Source organism: Malania oleifera, chromosome 1 (assembly GCF_029873635.1).
Source record: "Malania oleifera isolate guangnan ecotype guangnan chromosome 1, ASM2987363v1, whole genome shotgun sequence".
Classification (NCBI taxonomy): domain Eukaryota; kingdom Viridiplantae; phylum Streptophyta; class Magnoliopsida; order Santalales; family Ximeniaceae; genus Malania; species Malania oleifera.
The window spans coordinates 80,106,199-80,126,827 of NC_080417.1; the positions used below are offsets into that span (position 1 = coordinate 80,106,199).

At 35.4% G+C, this 20,629-nt stretch overlaps 1 protein-coding gene across 3 annotated transcripts in view; it reads right to left on the reverse strand.

Moving 5' to 3' along the window:
• The window catches only part of LOC131155886 (KH domain-containing protein At4g18375-like), a 69,273-nt gene extending 49,053 nt beyond the window's left edge, over positions 1-20,220 (reverse strand). The window contains exons 1-3 of one of the 3 annotated variants that reach the window (XM_058109342.1): positions 20,009-20,220; positions 19,376-19,458; positions 13,533-14,206 (exon numbers count right to left, since the gene is read on the reverse strand). In XM_058109342.1, coding sequence (XP_057965325.1) covers positions 13,533-14,171 — 639 coding nt within the window. In that variant the 5' untranslated portion in view covers positions 14,172-14,206; positions 19,376-19,458; positions 20,009-20,220. Of the gene's footprint in view, positions 1-13,532; positions 14,207-19,375; positions 19,459-19,690 lie in introns of all 3 variants that reach the window. The other 2 variants (XM_058109336.1, XM_058109345.1) reach the window with 2 other exon arrangements.
• Between the last annotated feature and the right edge of the window lie 409 nt (positions 20,221-20,629).

A 20,629-nucleotide genomic window follows, 5' to 3' on the forward strand; every position in this document is an offset into this window, starting at 1 on the left:
GGGTTGAAAACAAGTGGGCCTTATGTCTAGGGGGCCAATACTAAACTAGTGCGGATTGAGAGGAAGAGGGCCTCTTCTTCTAGTAAGGCTGGCAGATGTTCTCTAAATGATGGTATGAAGCCTAACAAAACTAAGGGGGGAGAGAAGGATATTCATGCTCACGAAGGGCTAAATTGCAATGATGAACAAAAGGCCGCAATCAATAATAAGGAAGGCAAAACAGATGGTAAATGTTCAGCATCCGATGATCCTGCTCACAGCGGTGAGGAAAGCTCTAACTCTATCAAGAACTCCCAGATTAGCTTACAAAATTTCAACAAAAAATTGACAAATCAATTTTCCCCTTTACAGTCATATTTTAAGGAGAATTAGAACGCTACTTCTGAAGAAGAAACAGATTTTGACTCTTCGATTGATATGGACGATGATATGAGTAGCATGTGTGAATCTGAGAAGGAACAATTAGTTGACCAGATGAGAGCTGAGTTTGAACTTGTCAAAGAAAATGGACTATCTCAATTGTTCAAAGGAGGAAATAGAGATGATGATTTGTTTGACTTGAGGAAGAATATACTAGTTGAAACACTTCACAACAAATGGAGAAAGAATAACAACACAAGGATCCCGCATGTACACAAACAAGTAAACATTCTATTAATCATTTTTCAAATCAACTAATTGCCCTAAATGATAAGGGGTCTTGGCCTTCTAACCCTAGTCTTAATCCCCTTCATGTGTTAAGATTTTTGACTAAATGAATGACTTAACTCAAAGATAAGTCTATTTATAATACAAATCAAATACATTCTAATGACCATAATACCTTTACTAACTCTCACTAATTAACATAACACTAACAAGCTTAATAATAATACTAAAAGAATAAAATTACCATTAACACTCCCCCTCAAGCTGGAGCATAGATATCATATGCTCCTAGCTTGTTACAAAGAAATTTAACATGAGCACTCCTCAAAGCTTTGGCAAACAAATCAGCAAGCTGCATATCGGACGTTGCGTGAGTGGTAGTAATGAGCTTCTACACAAGTTTCTCATGAACAAAATGGCAATCAACTTTAATGTGTTTATTCACTCGGGGAAGACTAGGATGGAGGCAATATGAAGAGCAGCTTGATTATCACGCATCAACTCCAAAGACTGAAAATGTTGAAAACCCAATTCTTCCAACGTGTTCATGAACCAAACAAGTTCAAACGTAGTGTGAGCCATAGCTCTATACTCTTGACTCAACACTTGACTTGGCCATTACAGTTGGTTTCTTACTCTTCCAAGAAACCAAGTTACCACCAACCAAGATACAGCCCTCAGTTGTGGATCTTCGGTAGGAAGGCGACCCGACCCAATCTGCATCTGTAGATCCCTAAATATAAGTGTGACCCTCATCTCGATATAAAAGGTCTCTCCCAAGTGCACCTTTGAGATATCTCAAGATGCAAATTACTACATCCCAAATGAATTGTCCTAGAAGAATCTAGAAATTGACTCCCAACACTTGTTGCAAAATATATGTTTGGTTAAGTGATTGTGAGATTATCCAACTCTGCACAAGCCTCCGATATCATCAAAGATTAGGCAACAAATCACCCATATTGGATGCTAACTTGTTGTTAGGATCCATTGGTGTATCAACAGATTTGGAACCCAACAGCCCAATCTCATCCAACAGATCCTTCACGACAAAACAATTCCCATACGAGATCTGGATACTTCTACACCTAAGAAGTATTTCAACAACTCAAATCTTTGGTTTGAAACTTAGTCTGTAAATAATGTTTAAGGCTCTAAATACCTTGATCATCATCACATGTAATTACAATATCAACCATATACACAATAAGAAGGATCCTACCTGATGAAGTATGATGATAAAACACAAAGTGATTCACTGCACACCGCCGAAGGCCAAACTCAAGTACTACAACATTGAATCAACCAAACCATGCTATGGGAGATTGCTTTAAACCATGCAGTGCCTTCTTAAGCCAATACACTAAGCCTAACTCTCCCTAAGAAACAAACCCAAGCTATTGCTCCATATTAACCTCCTCCTCAAGATCACCATGCAAGAAAAAGGCATTCTTCACATCTAACTAATGCAGAGGCCAATGACAAGTAATAGCCAAGGAGATGAACAGATGTACAAATGTCAGTTTGGCAACCGAGAAAAGGTGTTGGACTAATCCAAACCATACACCTGAGTATACCCCTCAGCAACAAGACATGCCTTCAGGCGAGCCACAGAATCATAAGGGTTGACTTTCACAGTTTATATACCCAGCGAAAACCAACCATAGACTTGTCAAGAGGAAGAGATACCAAATCTCGAGTACCATTGTCCTGTAAAGCAACCATCTCTTCAACCATGGTATTCCTCCACTCATCGTGGGCTAAGGCTTCTTAAATAGATTTTGGAAGGGTAGCAAATGATAGAGTAGTAACAAAACAATAATAGGAGGGTAATAAGAAGTCATAGCAAACATAGTTGGAGATGGGATGTTGTGTACATGTGCTTTTACCTTTCTAGACAGCAATGCGAGGATCAATATCGTTTTGGAAATATGATAATTAGACGAGGAAACCAAAGATGTAGTAGAAGCTGGAGGGGGCTGTCTTCCTTGGAGTCACCATAGTGAATACACCTACAAATTAGGAGTCAAGCTTAGTGTGTCAACTCAATAAGGCATTATATGTTTAAAACAATCTCCCAAAGCATGGTTTGGTCAATTTGATGTTGTAGTACTTGAGTTTGGCCTTCGACGGTGTGCAATGGATCACTCTTTGTCTTATTGTCACACTTCATTAGGTAGGATCCTTTTTATTGTTGTATGCGGATGATATCGTAATTACAAGTGATGATGATCAAGGTATTCAAAGCCTTGAACATTTTCTATAGACTAAGTTTCAAAACAAAGATTTGGGACCGTTGAAATACTTATTGGGTATAGAAGTATCCAGATCTTGTTTGGGAACTATTTTGTGGAATAATGAAGGATTGTGGTGGTTCTAAGAAGGGCAGCGATGAAAGGGTGTTTTCTAGCGGCGACTGAGTGTAGGTTGGTGAGAGGGTTTAGGTTGGATCATGCTCTCATACCATGTTGAGATTTTTAACTAAATGAATGACCTTACTCAAAGATAGGTCTCTCCCTCTATTCATAATACAAATCTAATACATTCTAATGACCATCATACCCTTACTAACTCTCACTAATTAACATAACAGTGATAACACACTTAATAATAATACTAAAAGACTAATATAACCATTAACAATATTGATAATTGGAATGTTTTCTCCCTTGGGTGCTTGGGGGGATAATGATAATAAGGTAGATGCTTCTTTGGGGGATCCGTGTTCCTCTAGAACTAGTAATGGTACCCTTCCCCTTCCTACCCAGCCTCTTCTTGTCTCTAATACTTCATGCCAAAGGAAGGATTCCTATTCCGCGCCCGCCCACCCCCGCCCCCCGCAGGGTAGGAGGGGAAGGGATCTATGAATTTAGCTCTAAGGGAAGTGAGAGAGACTTTAAAGACCCGCACAAACTCCCATAATACTTGGACCTAAAACTAGTAGACCCCTTTGGAAAGGAGGTGAAGGAGGTGAGGTGAGGTTTGAGCCTCGAAACCTATGAGAGTAAGAAGAATAAAGTTTAAAAAAAATGAAGAAATTTGGTCTCCTCTGTAAAGTCTAAGGGTGCTAAGGGAATTGGGAAGGGTGGAGAACAGGTTTAGACACAGAAGATTAACAGTTGGAATGTGAGAGGTCTAGGGGGTATAAAGAAGAACCCGATCAAGGAAGTATTAAGCACTTCCCTGATACTGTTGTGATTTAGGAAACTAAAATGGAGATGATTGACCAAGGGATTATTAGGAGTATTTGGGGTGGTAGATGTAGGCAATGGAACTTCTTACCCTCTTGAGGTGCCTCGGGTGATGTTCCAATTATGTGGGACTCTTGGTCCATATCTAAAGTGAATAATTTAGTAGGATTCTTTTCCCTTTTTGTTCTTGTCTAAGTGATAGGGAGGGGCCAATCAATGGTGGGTATCCACTGTGTATGGTACTTCTAGACCCACTCTTAGGAGTGCTTTCTGGGATGAGCTTTATTACATTTTTTATTTTTGCTCACCTAGCTGGGTAGTGAGAGGTTACTTTAATGCGGTTAGGTTGGTAGGGGAAGAAGATAAGAGCCCCGCGCCGGGAGGGGGGGGGGGGGCACAGAATTAATGATAGTATGCAGCAATTTGACCTATTTATTACTGGGAGCGGCCTGTGAGATCTTCCTTTAGTACTGCTACTTTTACTTGGTCTATAGTGGAGGCTAGAGTGGTGGCTAGTACACTGAATAGATTTCTGTTTTGTAGTGATTGGGAGGATGAATTCTCTAACCTCTGTCAAACTATTTTCCCAGGACCTACTTCTAATCACTTCCCTATTCTGCTAGAAGCAAGTAGGGTAGCCTGGGGTTTCACTCCTTTTAGGTTTGAGAATATGTTGCTGGACCATGCTTCTTTTAAGCCCTTAGTGAAGAGCTCGTGGGAAGAGGACATAGGGAGGGGTTGGGAAGGCTTTAGGTTTATAAGGAAGCTGAAACATTAGAAGCAGAAATTGAAAAATGGAATAAAAAGGAGTTTGCAGAAGTTAGAATTTAGAAAATCCAGCACCTTAGTGAGTTGGAATTTTTTGGATAGTAAGGAAGAGGAGACTAAATCTTCTTTGGAGAGAGAGGAGGCAAAAAAATCTCTATAGAATGAATTGGAAGAGGTGATATTTAAGGAAATAAGGAGCTGGAGACAAAAGACCTAATTTAAATGGGTCAAAGAAGGGGATGGTAATACTGGCTTCTTTCATAGGCTAGCTAATGGAAAGATGAGGAAAATTTTGATTAGGGAGTTGGAGGGGGAGGGTGGGAGAATTATTAAGGACCTTGATATCTAAGGAATAAGTTTGTAGACCGATAGTTGAGGGGTTAAGAGTGAAATCCCATCTCTAGGGATCAAATGCTTTGGTTAAAGAGATTGTTTGATGAGGAGGAGGTGAGGGGGTTAGTTTTTGGGATGGAGAGGAATTGGATGGTTTTTTTAATCTAGCCTTCTTTAAGATTGTTGGGATATTATTAAGGATGACCTGCTTAAAGTCTTTGCTGAATTTTGTGGTAATTGAATTGTAACAGCATTAACCCAATTTTATTACCCTTGTGCTTAAGAAATCTAGGTCCATTAAGATAGAGGACTTCAGACCTATTAGTCTAGTCTCTAGTGTTTATAAGATTATCTCCAAAGTTCTAGCTAATAGGCTGAGTGCAGTGCTTAACAAGACTATATCTACAACTCAGAGTGCTTTGTGGGGCAGACAAATAGTGGATGCTATGTTGGTGACAAATTAAATGGTGGAAGATATTTGCAAGAGGAAGAAGAGTGGTTTCATCTTCAAATTGGATTTAGAGAAGGCCTATGACACAGTTAGTTGGAGTTGCTTGGACAAAATTTGTGAGGAAGGGTTTTGGTGAAGCATTGCACCTTATGGGGTTGCTTATCTATTGTGTGGTTCTCGGTAGTTGTGAATAGGGAACCTAAGGGAGCATTTGTTTGCACTTAATAACATCTTTTTTAGAGGCTAACTCTTAATTAGTTCACTAATAGTGAACCAGCATCGTTTGTTTGAACTCTAAATGGTTCTTAATGTCCATTGACTGAACCAGCATCTGCTCCATCACTTGATTTGGTCAGCGCTAACCATTTAACACACATTTTCCGCATTTACCCTTATTCTACCATTTTTTATCCTCTTCTCTCCATGCAGGATCTTTGCCGTGCAAGGAGGTTAACAACGGTGATTTTACTGTTGACATACTGGAGTTGCAGAGAGAAAAGCAAGGAATTAATTTTGAAGGAAGGGACGACGCTATCACTGATTCCGGTGAGCCATCTCCTTCAGTTGTTGGGGCTTATTGGCAACACAAGGGTTACGGATAGCACATTGAGGGAGACCAAATGAGATGACACAAGAGTTGCTGTGTGGCTTCTAAGAAATTACTCAAAATATAGTGTTAAGGAAGAACGTGATATAGAAAGAGACGGTGGAATTGTCGGAGCATGGAAGAAATTAATGGAACAGAGATGAAGAAAGGAATGAATTTGATGCTAGTGAAAGAAATGATTGCAAACCTGACCTTGTGACCGAGGACTTGGTGTTCAAAATTTGTAAATTTAGGGGACTTGTCATGGTCCTGATAGATTCCAATTAACATTGCAAAAAGAGAAGGAAATGGGGTTACTAGAGGGGTTGTGGTCATGTGGAGGAGAAGATTATATGTATATAATTAATGAGAAGTTGACATTGCAAAAAACAATAGAATGGGGTTAAAATATATTTTTTTCACAACATTCATTAGTGGTTGATATTGCAAAAGAAAGGAAATGGGGTTAATGAGTTATAGAGGAAGAGAAATATATGTACTTTTTATGATATTAACTAGTGGCTCTTGTTATTTTATAAAAGCTTATTTGTTATTAGATAATATTTTTATTTTAAATAATATTTTTATTAAAAGAAAATATTTTTATGTTTTAAATTTGAGCGACAATTTTTGCTATAATAAAAAAAATTATTTGAAATTTTTAAAAATACTTCTTATGTTTAATAAACAGTTTTGCTTTTGATGCTTTATAGGGTTAAAACAGGAAAAACACACATATTCAAAGGTTAGTTACCAAAAAAATAAAATAACTCAGCATTCAAATTTAAAGACAAGCTCTAATTATATTCAAAACCCGGTTTACACATTCAAAATTGTATCTTAGACTTTGCTATGTCATATGATTTTAGTATAATGAATACTTACTTTAAGAAGAGAGAAGAACACTTAATAACCTTTAAAAGTGGACAAAATAGAAGTCAAATAGATTTTTTTTTAACTAGGAGGGTATATCGTTTATAATGCAAGGATTGTAAAGTTATTCCAGGTGAAAGTCTAACCACACAACATAGAGTGTTAGTGTTAGATATATGCATTAAAAAATGGAAGAAAAAGGATAAAATAAACCAGTGTAGGAGAACTAGATGGTGGAACCTAAAAGGAGAAAATATAATAAAATTTAAAGATAAAATGATCAAAGATGGGGATTGGACCTTAGAGGATGGGATAGATTCAAATGCTCTTTGGAATAGATTAGCTAGCTCTATTAAAAAGGTAGCAAAAGAGATTTTAGGCGGATCAAGGGGAAGATTCTCAAATAGCAAAGAAAGTTGGTGGTGGGATAAAGATGTACAAAAAATCATAAAGACAAAAAGAATTTGGTATAAAACGTGGCAAAAATGTAGAAACAGAGATAACTTTGAAAAATATAAGGAGACAAGAAAAGATGCAAAAAGGGCCGTTAGTGAAGCTAAACATAGATCATTTAATAGTTTGTATGATAGATTAGGTACAAAAGAAGGGGAAAGAGATATATTTAAACTTGCTAAAGCTAGAGAAAGGAAGAACAAGGACTTAGGAAATGTAAAATGTATAAAAAGTGAGGATGATATTGTCTTGGTTAAGGACGAAGATATTAAAGAAAGATGGGGAAGTTACTTTAGTAAGTTGTTTAATGAAAACCAAATAGAAGGCTTAAATTTAGAATTGTCAAATGAGGAAAAAACTAAAAATATAAGATTTATTCGCAAAATTAGAGTTAACGAAGTTAAGTTTGCACTAAAAAAGATGAAAAATGGAAAAGCTATGGGACCAGATAACATCCCAATTGAAGTTTGGAAATGCTTGGGTGATAACGGAATTATATGGTTAACTAATTTATTTAATACAATTGTAAAAACTAAGAAAATGTCAGATGAATGGAGGAAAAGCACTTTAATACCTATATACAAAAATAAAGGAGATATTCAAAATTGTAATAACTATCGTGGAATTAAACTTATGAGTCATACGATGAAACTATGGGAAAGAGTAGTTGAACAAAAATTAAGGTTAGAAACGAAGATCTCAGAAAATCAATTTGGTTTTATGCCTGGGAGATCTACCACAGAAGCCATTTATCTTTTAAGAAGATTAATGGAAAAGTTTAGGGAAAAGAAGAGGGACTTGCATATGATATTTATTGACCTTGAGAAAGCATATGATAGGATACCTAGGGAAGTTCTATGGTGGGTTTTAGAAAAAAAGGGTGTATGTTGTAGGTATACCGATGTCATTAAGGATATGTACGATGGAGTAATAACTAGTGTAAAGACTATAGATGGAGAAACTAGAGAATTTCCAATTACCATAGGTGTACATCAAGGATCTGCTTTGAGTCCTTATCTTTTTACTTTAGTGATGGACCAATTGACTAAGAGTATTCAAAAGGAGGTTCCATGGTGTATGTTGTTTGCAGATGATATTGTATTAATTGACGAAACTAGGGATGGAGTAAAGGCTGAGTTAGAATTATGGAGAGAAGCTTTGAAATCTAGAGGCTTTAAGATAAGTAGAAATAAAACAGAATATATGAAATGTAATTTTAGTAATGATAGGAGGAATATTGGAGACAAAGTTAAACTTGATGATGAAGAAATAAATAGCACTTGTAGATTTCGATACCTTGGATCTATTATGCAAACTGAAGGAGAAATTGAAGATGATGTAATGCATAGAGTTAAAGCAGGTTGGGTAAAATGGAGAAGTGCTTCAAGTGTTCTATGTGATCGTAGAATACCCTTAAAATTGAAAGGGAAGTTTTATAGGACAGCTATAAGACCAGCTATGCTATATGGATCAGAATGTTGGGCGATGAAGAAACATAATATCCAAAAAGCAAAAGTTGTCGAGATGAGGATGCTTAGATGGATGAGTGGTATAGCATTGAAAGATAAATTAAGGAACGAACATATTCGTGGTAAGTTAGGTGTAGTTCCTATAGAAGATAAGATAAGGGAGGGACGACTCAGATGGTATGGACACTTGCAACGTAGGCCTTATAGTGCACCTATGAGGAAGAGTGACTTAGTTACTAAGGGGAGCAGTAGAAGGGGTAGGGGTAGACCTAAAATAACTTGGGAGGAGATAGTGAGTAAGGATTTAATATCTTTGAATCTATCAAAAGAAATGGTCCATGATCGCATAAATTGGCGAAAAAGGATTCATATAGCCGACCCCACTTAGTGGGACTAAGGCTTGGTTTTGTTGTTTGTTGTTGTTGTTGTATTCAATGCTTAATGCTTAATGCTTAATTTTATCGAACACCCCCAAGTCTTGGTTTAGTGCTTCAAGAGGCATTAGACAAGGGGATTAACATTCCCCCTTTCTGTTTGTCCTAGTAGTTGATATTTTGAGTAGAATGGCAGTTGGGGCTGTGGATCAGGGATTGGTGAAAGGTTTAAAATTGGGGAGAGAGGGAGTGGTGGTTTCTCATCTTCAGTTCACAGATGATACTATTTTCTTTCTAGATAATAGCCTTTCTGTCAGATGTATTTTGGGTATCCTCCATGTCTTTGAAAGGGTGTCGGGGCTTAAAATAATTATGGGGAAAAGTGGATTAGCAAATATTAATGTGCCTCTTAAGCAAGTTAGGAAGCAGTATTCTATTATAGGATGTGGGCTTTTAGATTGGCCTTTGACATACTTACGGTTCCCCTTGGGAGGCAATCCTAGATCCACAGAGTTTTGGAACCCGATAATGGAAAGAGTGACCAAGAGACTGGATGATCAGAGGCTGGTACTTTTTTCCTTTGAGGGTAGAATCACCCTTATTCAAGCCTGTTAATCTAGTATCCCATTATATTATTTATCTATTTTTAAAATTCCAGTAGGGATTGCAAATAAGATTCAGAAAATAATGAGAGATTTCTTATGGTCTAGAGATGGAGGTTTCCAATATAATTTAGTAAGGTGGAAAGAGGTCTAGAGGTCTAAAATGGAGGGAGGGTTGTGTCTTGGAAATTTGATGTATAAAAACATTGCTATCCTAGCTAAATGGTCATAAAGTGATTAGAATCATGAGTTGGGTGTGAATGGGTAGAATACAAATGTTAGTTTGCAATGTTCATCAAAAGTCCATGGAGATCTATTTCTCAAATTTATCCCTTATTCACTCCTCACATTAGTTTTGCAGTGGGAAGGGGTCCTCAAATTCATTAATGGAAAGATCAGTGGCCGGAGAATGATGTTCTATCACATATTTTTTCCTAGTCTCTTCCGATTGAGCTCAGGGCAGGATAGATTTCTTTATCTGCAGTTGATTCAGTTAGCCCACTAGTTTCTTGGAATTTTCACTCCAGAAGATCTCTAAATGATAGAGAGTTGATGGAACTAATTGTCATCTTTCTTCGGCTAGGGATACTCAGTCTTGGGCTTTGGATCATTCAGCTGTGCATTCTTGTAAATCTTATTTTTGAGTTTTGGACCTGTTCCAACTATTGTTTTCCTCTATACTCATCTATTCTAGAAGGCCAAAGCTCCCCCAAAGATTAAGGCTTTCATTCGGTTGACTGTGCTATAATAGAATCAATGCTAATAATCTGTTGCAAATCAAGAGACCTTTAAAGGCCTTATCTCCAGATGTTTGTGCACGAAACGACATCTCATTTGTTCTCACAGAGTTTGCTTGGAGCATCTGGAATAAATTATTTGGCGTATTGCCCAGTGTCCATGGAAGAAATGTTGGCTACTTCTTTTTGAGGGTTTTGGAAGAAGGAAGGATAAGGCTGCTTTTTGGAAATGTACTATATTTGCAGTGCTGTGAGGATTATGGTCAGAGCATAATGCAGGAATTTTTTCAGGGAAAAAAATTGAATTGGCAGTTGGCTTAGAATTCAATACTTGGCCTCTATATGGTGCATGGGCTTTAGATGCTTTGAGGAAGCTAGCTTTTCAGAAATTCAGTGAGAAAGTAGGAATCTTTTGCTTTGATATTTCATAGTATTTATTTGTTTTTTTAAGTTCTTTTTTTCTAGCTCTTTCCAGAATCTTGATGGAGATGTCTTATTCTCCACTTTGTAAATTCTTCCCTTATTAATGAAATCTCTTCTTTTGCAATCAAAAAAAAAAATCATAGTTTAAAAAAGAATTCCATATTTCACTACTAATTTCCATTATATTCCAAAATCTAATATCAAAATTTCAATCGAAATTTCCGTAATTCTGAAGACTCAAAATTTCAGTTGAAATTGAAATTTAAGACCTTGGTTACTAGCACCCTTCTGAACATTTGGATCTTCCACAATACATAACTTTCCTTCTCTATCTCTCTTCAAAAACTTTGGCACAATACCCTTGCTGCTTATCAAGTCTTTTCTTCTTTTACATATCCATCTGAACCACCTTCAGATAAGAATAAACCTTTTGGCCCTTAAACTTACCAGATTTGGTTCCTGTACCAAAAGGTTCCCACCCCCCCCCCGGGGCGCGGGGCTGGGGGAACCATCATTTTTCCTTCAAATCTTGTCCACACCAGTTTTAGGCCCTTTATGACCCCCTCCCCCCTTTTTCTTTTCAACAGCCTTCACTGTAGACTCACTTGTAGTTCTCTCCTCTGCACGGGTTTTCCGCAACCACTAAAGATGCAGTAACATCACCCATATTCCCAAAGTTTATTGATTTGAGTCTATCACCAACTTCTGTCTTTCAAGCCTAGCTGAATTAAATTCTCTTCCCAGTGAAGAGCACGTAGCCACTTCCTCTTTCTCCAGATGCAAAACAGAGGAAGGGTATTGGGCCTGCTTGGAGAAGGAATTGAGTACATAGTCTGCCATCTAGAATATAATATGAGCTCTAAGCCTGATTGCTACGGCAACCAACTTGCCAAGCCTGAGATGTAAAAATTAAAATGGACCTGCTGCACAGAGCCCTTCCTAAAACAGGGCTGAAGCACCTTGACACAGGTTAGATTTTTGGGCCTGAATTGAAGACCAATTTAACTCTTATCTTATCTTGGCCACAATGGGCCCCTCTAACTCCCAACTGCGCTAACACTTCGAATCCAATCCAAGCCTAAACCTAAAGAAACCAGATTACCCAACAAATTTTATTGTTCCCATCTAAACAATCCAATGATTAATGCTCCCTCTTCAATATGACAGTCATTCAAGAAAATAATTTGTCCCTTGGCACCGAGTACACTGGTCATAAGAATCATAGATTATTTGATAAAAGCTATACTTCAAGGGATGACTAACAGAAGGAACTTACTCAAACCAGGATTCTTCCTTCATGTTGGCCTTCTACAGTAGCAGAGCCAACCACCAACAGGAATACTTGGACTGGAGCCACCACAGTCCTTGACCGATGATGTAACTCAGGATTTGGGGGCAACCTGCAACTCCAAAAATCAAACATGTACCCTGGTTTCTTTTATCAAAGTCCAAACAGAGCAAGACATATACGATAGGGGCTCAACCAGGTATGGCTTAATTTGGTGCAGCCTCAACCCAAACATGACCAACCTACACATATATAGCATGCACGTGCAGGCACACACACACACATCTAGTTGTTCTTCCTATTTCGCGATTACAAGCTTTGTTTATTTCTATTAAATTCCCCAACCTAGGTCCAAAATTTTCACATTTCTATCAAGTCGAACTCTAATATCTAACCCCGCCTTTTCTTTTCCATGTTTAAAGCCTTTCTAGAAAATTATTCATGTTAATCACTCAGCCCCTTAAACTATATAAATGCGCACACAAAATATTTTTTGTTTTTGATAGCAAAAGGAATTCATTTATAGGAAGAGAATTTACATGGGGGAGAAAAGGCATCTCCCAAAAACTCTAGAATAAATAATCCAATGACAAATAATCAACCATTCATCCCCACTCATCCTGCTAAACATGTCATGCCCCTGAGAAATTGTACTCTTTCCTTGTTCAATTGGTTCACAAAATGGGAACCAAGACCATAGTGTAGTACTTGAGCATAGTTTTCTACAAAAATAATAATAATAATAATAATAATAATAATGCTTACAGAGTTGGTTTTTAATGGGGGGAGAAAAGGAACCAAGATTACTTATTTAAAAAATAAAAAAATTTAATCCAACAAAAAGGGTAAAACACATGATATGATATTTGCCACTCATTCGACAAATCTATGACGACTAACAACACAGGATGCTGAAATTCTTTGAACCTCAAGAGAGGTCTGAATAATAATGACAAATCTCAAAGGAGATTCATGAAATTTACCTATCTTATTGAGTAAAATTTAGTAGTTAAAACAACAACATGAGTACACCACATAGACTAAATGGAAGGAAGAGAAAAAAAAAATGACCATCTCAACATGGCATCATCAATGATTCATATGAATTTTGCAAGATAAAATCCCCCGCTATGGCTCCATCCTTATGCCACTGCCCCAAAAGGCAATACACTAATGGTGGAAACGACGTTCAACCAATCATTTGAAATAATTCAAGATAGAAATCCAAAAGAAGGTAGGTAATATAAAATTTTCTGCTCCAGTAGTTGCTTTCATATGTCAAAAGCATGAAGAAAATATAAAATAGGACCAGAAAACAGGGAAAAGGAAATATTACTTGCACTAACTCATCATTGTTCATAGCACAGGAAGGAAGATGGTCTGCTGGAAGAACACGAATGCTAGCACCAGTCTCACTTCGCAATTTCTGAATGACATCCCCACGTTTCCCTAGAAGACACCCCACCATATTGTTTGGAACAAGAAGGCGCGTAGTGATAACATTGTTTTCATTTTCATCTTCAAATGTCATTCCACCAAAACGATCTTCCTCAACGATCCTCTCATGAACTTTCAAGAGAGCATCCTGGGCAGCACAATGTGGCTGCATGACATCATTAATTTCTTCTTCATTTTCTGAGGCTAAATCCTCATTAATATTCTGTTTCTGGGAAACCTTTGTAGAAGAACTATAGATGATTATTACTCTTTCATCCGAGCCAGGTACAGAATCAGCAACTGTAATCTTTGATTGAGTTTCCTCTCTCAAGGCTTTGACTATGTTGCCACCTTTCCCAATAACACTACCAATTTTTCTTGAAGGACATAGTATACGATAAACTGTTTCAGCAGCGTGAGAATTACCACCAGACTGTTCACGGTTAGAATTGTGCCACTTTCCCTTTTTGTGGCCTCCTTTCTTCTTAAATTGTGAATTCAGGCGTTTCTTGAAAAAATTTCGCTTATTCCCTTCCATACTACAATAAGCAATCTTTGGGCAAGGACAAAAGCCTGAGAAAAACAAGATGTCATGAAATTATAATACTAAAAGGCCATTGAATAAAAAAGAGAACTGAGGTATTAGCATATTAATTTCATATAATTTTTTTCCCACACAACAGTGGTGCAACCACTGTAATAGAAAACCATGAATGCAGAATTTGTCTGCATCAAGAGTTGAAACTAGGGGCCACTCACAAACATTTTACAAATATTCCCTAGTTACCAGTGCCTGGCACAACTTCTCAACTTCAACTTGGTGAAGTTATGGATTGGAGTAAAAGATAAGTGAATATGACAAAGCAGGCACCCCAACTGTCACCAAAAGGTTACTCAAACCCTGACAACCCCCAACCCCCACCCCCACCCCCACCCCCAAAAAAACGCAAAAAAGAAACAAATGTTATGTTTTTTTCTTTCTTTTTTTCTTTTTTTGAGTGGGGGGTGGTTTAGAGATTTGTATCACTAAAAAAATACTTTGACTAGTTACATTTATGCTCCAAATGTGGCTGAGAATTTGAAAAGATACTTCAGTACTTGCGACTCTATGAGAACTTAACCACTATCCCATGTGTTCCGAAGTTCAAAAGCAACTATTTGGCCAAGTTTAGTTTAACTTCCACTATGCGGAAACCAAAATAACAAAGCATAAAATTTGAAATTTCTTGGAAGATTCGATAGGAAGAAACTAAAGTTTAGCTAGTTTTCAACTTCAAGGCTTAAATTTTATTTTATTTTTTTTCTATTTGAGGGTTTAAAATAAACTTCATTATTAGAACAATCAAGGAACTTTTGTCAACTTTGCTTAACTCAATTTTATTGAAATGATTTAAAAAATGCCACACTAGCAAAAATAAACAAAAAAATATTTCTTATTTCAATGAATTACACAAGAAGGGACTAAACATTTGTCTATTTTCTATTGAATGATTAAGCTTTGGATTCTTTTTTTCTATTCAAAAAAAAAAAATAGTTCATTTTGCTAATACAATAAACCCCCATTTGGGAGATTGTTTATAGCACTTATCACTTAAAATAAGCACTGTTACAAAAAAGTGGCATTTGGCTTGGACTACAGCAAACACTATATGCAAAAAGTACTTTTCCAAAACCACTTTTTTTAGAACTATTTAAGTGAATTTTGATAAGCAATCTAAATATGGCTTTTGGCCACTTATAAGTGGCACTATTAGTAGGCAGGGTCAATTTTGTAAATATAAGAAAATTTAGTAGCTATTTTATAATTTAAAAAAAAAAACATTAGAAGATAATCATATATTATTTTATTATGAATTATAATATTTTAATTATTAACGAAACATAATTCAATTTTGGAATGAAGTAGAAGAACCATCTATTAATTTAAATCAATATTATAAGAAAATTTCATGGCTATTTTATAATTTAAATAATACATTAGAAGATAATCATATATTATTTTATTATGTATTATTAATGAAACATAATTCAATTATAGAGTGAAGAAGAACCATCTATTAATTTAAATTAATATAAAAATTACAAAATATTAATTTAAGTAATAATATTATTTTAACATAAACTAATATGACAAACATATGTTATAAATATAACTAAGAACAAAATTATCGTTATTCAAAAAATAATATTATATTATCTTTACTTCATAAAAAAATTAAATGTTTTTTAAAAATAACAATTAACATAATTACTAATTAAATTGTTAATTAAAATAATCATATGGTATTTTAATATGCAAGTATTATAACCTATTAATTATTAATAAAATATAATTAAATTATGAAATAAATAAAAAAACCATCTATAAATTTAAATTAACATTAAATAAACTAAAATTTTTAATTTAGTTATTAATACTATTTTTAACACAAATTAATGTGATAATCAAATGTTACAAATAAACATTAATAACGTGATAATAGTTAATTAATAAATAATATTATATTATTTTAGTTAATAGAAATTAATTATAAAATTAATATAATTAGCATTTAAAATTATAATTATAAAATATTAATATTTTTATTTAAAATATATTTAAAAATGCATATTAGTTATTTTAATTCAATTCTGGATTGAACAAGAACTATTAATTCATTTCAATTAACATTAAATAAATTAAAATTTAAAATTTAAAAAGTAATATTATTTTTATCATAATTTAATATGATAATGATATGTTATAAATATACATTAATAACAATATTATTACTAATTAAAAATAACAATCTTATATTTTTTTTAATAGAAAATATTTAAATTTTAATTATTAATAATTAATATAATTACTAATAAATTTGTTAATTAAAAACATTAAAATTTGTAATTTAAAATATGTTTAAAAATAATCATATAGTACCCTATAACAAAAGTAAGTATCCAAATACCACATATTTTAAACACAACCAAACATCACTTATAACTTTCAACAATTTTCCAGTTCAACACCTACTACATTCAGCACTTTTTTTTCTAAAAAGCACTTCTACATAAGTGGTTCCAAATGATTCCTTAAATGAAGCAAATTTAAATAACTAATCTCCTTTCCAATACTACAACATAATAATTTCTAAAAGCGGTAAAAAAATTTTCACCACTCAGAGCACAAGACTCCAATGTTTTATCGAGGTTCTATGGAGGGCATGGTGTACAATTGAATCTTACCTTCACATTGGGAAAGGCTAGTTCTGTGAGTTGAACTTATGACTTTCATATTTGAGCGTTAAACCCTTACATTGGATGAAAGGCTCGCTCTCAAAACAAACTGAATTACATGCTCAAAAAAAAAATCTGGGCATGTAAGGATATATATAGGATCAAGGAAAAGAAAAAAGAATTGTCCTTGATCCCAATCATTTTTTTTAAGATTTTGTGAAGAGAGAAAATGCTACATCTTTTGAAGGAACAACTACTTCTCCCACAATCCTAAAGTATAGATGGCCTACAATTCCACAAATTGGTTTGATGAGCTGTACCTGCTGGACACAGATCTTGATTTTGTGGATACCCAACCTGTTTGTTTGGTAGGTTTGGGACCCAAGTCCCTTCATACTTCCAATAAAGCCCTTCAAGGGAAATGGTTGTGTGGGTTCATGTAAGAGGAAGAGGCCTTTGGCGGGGAATCATTGCTTCCAAATTTGGGTACGAGCATAATGAATGGACCACTTAAGCTGCTAGAGGACCATGCAATGTAGGGGTCAGGAAATTCATCAAGAAAGGCTGAGATGATTTCTTCCCTTTTATCAGATTTCAAGTTGGGAATGGGGACAACATTTTCTTTGGGCATGATGTGTTGTGCGATCGAGAGGCTCTTAGTGTTTTATTTCCTACCACTGACGACTTGGCCAACGATAAGGAAGCACTCATTAGTCATCACCTTTAAATATCAGATCAAGGGACCTTCAGAAACATTCCCTCTTTAAGAAACATGGCGAATTGGTAACTCCACCATCTCATTGATTTTTATAGCAATCTCTCCAACTTCCAACACCAAAACATTCCCAATCAACCAAAGTGGGCTTTAGATATAAAAAAAAATTGGGGTCTTCACAGTCAGTTCTTTCTATAGGAAACTCAATGAAATCTAACCACAGCAATTCCCCATGGACTCACATTTGGAAGAAAATTGCCCCTACAAAAGTTGCTTTTTCTTGCTTGGGAGGCAACACATGAAAAGATCTTAACCCCTGGACAACCTGCAAAAAAGGGGGCTGACCGTTGCCAACATATGTTTTCTATGCATTGTTGATCAGTTGAGCATATCCTCCTTCATTGCCCCTAGACCAAGAACCTTGGGAATATGCCTTAGACCATTGATCGAACAAAGGTGGGCTACTGCCAACTCTGTGGAAGTGGAGCTTTGAGCTTGGAAAGGGGTTTGGGCAACCAAGGAGAAGAGAAAGGCATTGTCTCTCATTATCTTGTAATTTTATGGTGTGCTTGGAAAGAAAAGAATAGGAGGGTGTTCAAATATTTAATTATGTTGCCTTGAATTAGTCAGCCATAATTTCCAGCTGGCATAGTGGATTGTATTGAATGAACATAATGTAATTTTAGATTTCTGTGACATCCTGCAGGATAGTTTACTTTGTGTACTCTGGGTTGGCATCCCCTTGGTGCCCTTTTAATAAAATTCTTTTAATAATCAATAAAAAAAATTTAAAAAGAAAAAAAACAATGTAAACTTTTTTCACCATGAGAATATCTATTCCTTTTTTATACAAGGAGAAGCTATATCAAGAAATAGACAAAAAATAACGATTCCCAAATTTCACCATGAGAATTTCTATTCCTTTTTTATTGCAAGTTGGATGAATGATAATTAGTAAGGAATATATAAGGAGTAGTTATTACCCCTATTCCAATTTCTTATTGTATTCCATCTTATTCCGACAAAGGAATAGTTATTCCACAAACCAAAAGTAATCTAATAGTACAAATCGAGGGTATGGTGAGCACAAAAATAACGAGTCTTCATCTCTACAAAATTGAGTTTTCCCCTTAAGGATTGGTACTTTTTTAGTTCTTAATCATGTGACTTGTTTAACTAGGATAATATTAAGATAAATTCTGACTTGGCGTTAATTAAGTAGAATAAGTTAAGTTTTAAGGAGAAGCTGGATTTATATTTTTGTTCATCAAAATAAAAGTTAGTGCCTCAAATAGAAAATGTATAATATCCCTTCTAATGCAATTTTTTCAAAAAAAAAAAAAAATCATTTATTTATTTATTTATTTTTCCAATGAGGAACTTTTGGAGGTCTTAACTGATTCAATTAATGAAAGTTTAGACACTCAAATAGAAAATGGACTAAAGCTTGGTTACTTCTACTGTAGCTTATCCTTTCCCCTTTCAATCATTTCATCAATCCAACATCCAATTAAGGTCAAAAGCAATTCAAAGAGATTCTAACCAAATAAGTTCTCTTTGTGGTATTTCATAATTTTTTCAACAGACCCTTGCAATTGCAACCCCAAATTCTAACATGCCTTCAATTATCAATCACTAATCCACATATCCAGCCAATTTTTTTATTTTTTGATAAGTCTGATGCATAACACATGAACAACTAAAATTGTTCAATAGGTAACCTGCCATTTCAAACCCCCACCTACTCTCGCCACTTGGCAAGCTCACAATCCACACAAAACAACTACCTAAAGTATTAACAAAATACACACCTCAGAACTATTATTAGACCTGCAACTTCAAGCCTGCAGCTAAATGTGCTAATGTTGGTAGGAGCAAAGGAAATAACATCCCCCTGCCACAGAAAAAATAGCAAGATGCAAAAAAAAGATTCAACTAAGAAAACCTGAACAAAAATTGACTCTTTAAAACATACCATAAACAAAATTAAAAGAAATGGAAGAAGCAGAATGAAACCCCCTCAAAACTGAACCCTAGCAGTTCTACGTGACAACTATTACAGAAGTTGAAAATGAACAGTTGCATTGAGCTTGTAACTTGCAAGTCTAACTAGTTAATAACTTAACCGAAATATAATTTTCTGAATCGATATCAGACAAGCTCCACAAATACATTCAAACCCGTCCAGTATTCACAATGCCACACAAAAGAGTACTCTATTGAGCTCATTTTCTACAACTTTCCTCCAGGAAAAATACTAATTTCTCGGCAACTTTACTGCAAAACCTCGTAAAGCTCTTTAATTCCATCTCAGAAGCAAAACCCTCAGAGTTTTCCAATAATCATCGAAAAAAAACTGGGTTTTCTCGGGAAAAAACAAAAAATAAACAAAAAGACGGCGAAAAGATTAGTCATTTGCAGAGACAGATGAGTGATGGGCATACCGGAAAGATTATCAGAAAACTGAAACCACAGTGATTAATGCTTGCTGTCGAGTGGCACTCCCCGTGTGGAAAAGATCGAAGTAGGGCTCATACGATCACTGTTCAGGTTTGGTGGTCGCGCAGAGGGATTGCAATGTACTGCAATGCTGAGTCAGGTTGACAGGGGCTACGGGCCTTCGCTTATGGGCCTTCCTTTTCTCTTTGTTTGTGGTAGAGGACTTCAAAGCCCATTATGTTTAAAGTAAACGGTTGACTATGATGATTCGGTCGCGTCATGGGCCATGGGCCTTCCTCTGGGGAGTGCATGTCCGCGGTTAGACCTAACAAAACGGATCGGATCGGTTTATCCGTGACGAATAAGGTAGATTATCATATGAAAAAATCATAATCCATATTCGACTCGTTTAAGTGGCGGATTAGACGGTTTCGGGTCGGATAATTCATGGCGGATGGGCGGATAATCCGCCATTCTCAAATATAATTTTATTAATAATTTATTTTTGTCATAATAATTTAAATTGTATATGATAACTTGCAATTAGTTTGTGTATTAACTTTTTTAGTAATTATATCAATCATTCAATCATTTATACTAATTAACAACTCCTAATTCATGCAAGT